Below are 5,042 nucleotides of genomic sequence, written 5' to 3'. Positions count from 1 at the left end.
CTGTCAATTTTGACTGCGGTTTTACAATTTCACCTGACGGTAGGTTGCCCAACAGAAAAGAATGCATGATCTTGCATGTTCCTTTATATCCCACAAGTCTGCAGCGCGCTTTCTTCGACCGCAAATTTGGGACGCGCTCGCGTTCGAACACCTGTCGGAACGAAACATGTATTTTTGCCGCGGTGAAGGTAGCACAGATGCACCGTATCAGATGTTCTAAAGGTCACCAATGAAATATTGCCCATCTGAGCGCAAAAGCATGAAATAAATGTCCTTCATAACACGGTTTAACGTAGTTCTGCATGACGTTAAGCCAGGAAATTGAGCAGCTACCCGTTTTTTTCACGAAATTCTTACGGAATCGGATGCTTGCTCTTCCAGTGAATGCGATTACCTACTTTGTCGCGTTTTTTCAGCTTCCTCAGAATCCACCATATTCTACCGAAATCTGGTTGGAATTTGTTTCAAATAATTTCCATCTCTAATTGTTCGGTTGCTAGATATTTCAGTTTCAGTGCTATTGCTTCATATATTGTTGTCAGAGGGCCGTTTACCTCGCAGAACCTTCCTAAGCCAGTTGCTTGTTAGACGTAGGTGACTCACAGCTAGTCACTGAATAACTTGTCAACAGGATTTGACAGGTTACCAGGTAACCACGCTCCCGTGGACTAAAGTCTTCGAGGGGAACGAACCACTGGTCACTGATAGTGTCAGGCGTAGTTACATAACATATTCCATAAATGATCTCCATCACAGCACAGCTTCCAGTTGGCAGTTCTTAAACCTCCTGCCATGTTAGACAAACTGAGAATACCAATTAAGTAGGTCGCTGCCGCAGACGTTTGTCTCTGATGACATATTCCTATCCTTTGTGCACAACCGCTGTGCTTTGGTTCGCTGGTATATAGAAAAGCACTGTACTGGTGTATGGAATGAAGCTGCTGGAATGAAGTAAAAGAACGATACTATTTCAAAACAGTGTCTCTTTATAAATTCAGGTCTTACACACCCGCCACGTCGTTTTAAGCGAAAAATGAGATGTGGTGGCCGTAATGAAAGCGGTGCGGTTATGGCTAAAACAAGTTTTCGTGCTGGTCCCTTCAACCTGAGCTGAATTGAAAGACGTCTTTAAGTACTAGTCAAGATAGAATGGAATGGTCAGAACCGCACCTAGAATTTTGGGCGCAATCAACCGTTATTGCTTCGACCAAACAGATCTGTCTCTTGTTTAGGTAACTACTAGTTTGTACTTAGAATATAACCTATTTTTCTTACAACCTCATTAATTTAATCTATCGATTTTCCATTTATTTCCTGCCCTCAATCAACTGCGTGTTAAATCATGTAGACGTTCCATTGATAGGCTCAAAATGAACATTACAGCGTCGTTACAAGCGATTAACTCAAGAGACACGGTGAAATGTTGACCCGAACTCGAAGCGAGAACATTACACCTGTGAAGGCATATACCAAGAGGTTCAACTTCGTGAACAAAAAACAATCAGTCCTCTGGTGTTTGTCTTGTTCCTTCATTCAACCGACATTCAACAAATAAAATTACGAAGCCCCTTATCTCCGAAGGAGGCCTGTGAGGCATATGTTTTTAAATTCAATTCTCATGTTACCCTGGGACACAGATTTTGTGTTATTTTGGACCTTCGTGATAATCGGCAACTTTACTTGTTGTTTATATGCCTCTACTAGGGTTTCTGGCATAAAGCAACTTTCATAGTTCGAAGTTCCTGTTATTCACACGTTTCTTTGTTTCTGCACTCCAAATATTGCTATAAACAGTGGCAGTTTGGTTTATCGGTTTTTCTGAGCCCTCGGACAGAGAATGTCAAGAAAAGGAGATAATGTCACGGAGTTTACCGTGGAATTTTCTTCCGGAGCAATGATTCTGTCACAAACTTTTATGCCGTTTATGCGATTTGAACGGGAATGTCGATGCACATGAATTTTGTACGGTTTCTGAACAACAGCTCTATTTTGACGGTCTGAGGACCCTGAAAAGCGAGCAATGCATGAGTTAATTTTGATAGGTATGGATTAACACAAAAGGGTATCTGGGAATACACCAAGTTACTGGAAGTAATTTGCGGGAACATGCATTGGGGGACCATTGAATATCAAGCTTGGAAAATTGCAAAATAGATGCCTTACACCAATGCTACAAACAACGGAGTCGCTTGTGGCCCAGAAATGTCGCAAGGGGATACTGGAATCAGTTAGACAAATGTTCGGGTAAGGGGGACACTATTCTTGATGAAACCTTCTGACCGTGGCTGCTGGAACACTTGGTAATTCTTATGAGATTCTGTGTAATTGAAATGCAATCTGAGTACGCTTCCTGATTAGAAGAAAAAACTGCGTCAGCACCGATGGAAATGGTGTTCAACGTCCGAGGTATAAAATATGTGGTAATCAAAATTTCTCCCAGGTATTCAAAGAAGCCCTAATGAAAGAAATTGTAGGACTAATGAAGACTGCTCGAAGGAAATTCTGCATCGATCATTCCCAACCGCTTGAACATTAGAATCCTAGAGGAAGGTAGATGTGCTCGACAATACTGCTTCTTATACGAATGCAAAAGGATCGAGCGCAACGCGAAATCTTCAATACTAGGTCCATTCGTATGACGTCAGTTGGAAAAGTTGTGGATTTTCGTTCAAAAGCTTAGTTGTCCCGGAAACCTGTCAACATTACCAAATTTGTAAAATGATGTAGGATGCTCAAGTAGCCACCCACGATGTTGTCGTTGCTGAGTTGTGTACTAATCTTGAAAACATGAGAGCTTGCTTTACGGCTCAAACGGTCTTTAATCTACACCTGGGCGAAAATAGTGCGAACATGCCTTGTGACCCGATTGTGGTGTGCCGATCCAGAGCTCTCTTGAAGTTCTCCAGCACGCACCGCTTCATGATCCAAAAGATTCTGCACAAAATTAAGTTACCATCCTCTTCCACGGATGGGTCGCAGTCATTACTCGTAGCATTTGACACACTGGCATATACGTTCGGTTCTTCAAATTGGTTGGATCCAGAAGACTTAGCTTGTAGTGGGGAATTTCCAGATCTGTGATATCAACCATTAACAAAGATGCTTTTGATCGTCGTTGCGGTGAGTGTGAGCGCTCCTGAGGTGCGTTGAACACCAGCGTCGTTCAGAAGACCTGTCTTACACTCTCCACCTTTGAAAGGAAGCAGAAGCCACCGATAGTAAATCAGGATACCTGGAACATTCCATTTACATTGCGACGCCATTTCGTATGACCATCTCTGGACTTCGCAAACTGGCGTGGACTACCCTCATTACTGTATGGATATACTGAGATAAAAAACACGATTTCCATACTAGACGATTCGGCAGGTGGCATCTCGCAGAGAGCATTTTGTGCTCATTCAACTGACGTAAGCGCAGTAGCCCACTATAAACAAAAGAGCCTAATGAGTGAGGCGTAACAAGTATAGTATTAGTGCTCATTTTCATATCCTGTTAAAAAAACTCACTGAGGCCATTTCCGTTCTTGGTTATTGTACAGACACGTATGCGCGTCGGTGGCCTGGGAGTAGCTTTTAGATTGACTAAGCGCTAACGTTTTACGTTTTACCCACTATGTATGAGGGCCACCGTTTCGAATGCCACCCAATCACTCAAATTTAAGGTTCGCATTAGGAAATAAAAGCGGAGAGTGTCACAAACACAAGCCATTCTAACCAGAAAAGGCAACCTTTTCTGGTTAAATCCTGTGCATTCCACGCATAAATCCTATCAAATGCCAGAAATTTTGGACAAATATAGTTTACAAGCCATTCAGCGATGTAGATAGCCCAGAATCTTACACTTAGGTGAGCGGAATAGCTTCGGTTTCTCGTCGGGTCTTTGACAATGTATAAGACCTAACTTGGTGTTGAAAAAACGGTTTGCTTGCAACTTACAGGCCTGCTCTGCAAGTTCACTCTGGGCCTGTAAAGTAGAGCGTAGAATTTTCTAGCTTTAATGGGGCAAGATGGACTCAGGTGAGCACAAATGCCGCCTTCCGGGAATTGTAGCACCTGCGGCCCGTGCCCAGATGAACCCCGGATTTCGGGGAGTTCGGTAGCGATGTCTCTGTCTGTTCAGAAGAATACGCGTACGGAAGTAAAAATGAAGAAGAAACATGTTAAGTTCAGGTAGCAAACGAAGAAAATATATTTCAAAATGTCATGCCGTTACAGATGGACTGGTGCATACTACTGATGAAGTGGGCAAGTGGCCTTTATGCTGGTATCTAATTTCCGCTCCTTCACATGGTGGAAGGTAAACTATGCTGCACAACTATCGGGGGCGCTCAAAATTGTTCGGCTACAATTGTGTAACAGTAAATGGACACCTGAGAAAGCTTATGGTCATCGAGTCACAAATAACGCAAAATTCCACTGCGTAAGACAGAACACGGAAGACTGAATTTAGTTGCCTGCGCTCACAGAAAAGCTGCTGGACATATTACAGCTATTTTTTGAACTACGTGAAGCAACGCGCCACAGTAGACCCGACATATTCAACGTGGATTGAATGTTAGTTGGCATCGCTATCTGCAACATTGGAGAGCAAATGTTCACTGAACACCTGGGATCAAATCAATACTCACCTGCCACGAACTCAATTTCGACACGGATTGTTTTCCCCCTAACAATAACGCAAGGTTCCTTACTGCATGGAGAAAGCGTCACTCTCATCACAGAAACGTCCGTGGAACCTGTGCCATTTGGAGAGACAGAATGGTTAAGAAAACGGGTGCATCAATGGCCAGTCAGGGTCTAATGCAACCACACAGCGTAGAATGAGTCAGGTGAAATATACATGTGCAAGCGCAAATGTCCTCCTTACGAACACTCTTTTCACGGTCGATTCAGGGGCTGGAATTGGATTTCGAAATCCAGCAAAATATAAAAGCGTTGTTTATAGATCACAGTCTACAAATAAAAGTGTCAGGCAAATGTAGCCACCACGGGCTAAAAAACGTTTTCCTTTAAAGTACCAGCAAAAGAATGGGTTTCAAT

At 43.0% G+C, this 5,042-nt stretch overlaps 1 protein-coding gene across 1 annotated transcript; it reads right to left on the bottom strand.

The window, feature by feature from the left end:
* Window positions 1-3,940: 3,940 nt before the first annotated feature.
* T265_15464 (hypothetical protein) lies at window positions 3,941-4,738 on the bottom strand (the record flags this gene model as incomplete). Its single annotated transcript, XM_009178255.1, has 2 exons — window positions 3,941-4,114; window positions 4,631-4,738. Coding segments are annotated over 2 exons (261 nt in total), but the record flags the coding sequence as incomplete, so codon positions are not given.
* Between the last annotated feature and the right edge of the window lie 304 nt (window positions 4,739-5,042).

The sequence above is a fragment of the Opisthorchis viverrini genome, assembly GCF_000715545.1.
Source record: "Opisthorchis viverrini unplaced genomic scaffold opera_v5_523, whole genome shotgun sequence".
NCBI lineage: Eukaryota > Metazoa > Platyhelminthes > Trematoda > Opisthorchiida > Opisthorchiidae > Opisthorchis > Opisthorchis viverrini.
Note: the sequence above shows the minus strand (reverse complement) of the source record. Positions and strands in the feature narration are given on the sequence as shown.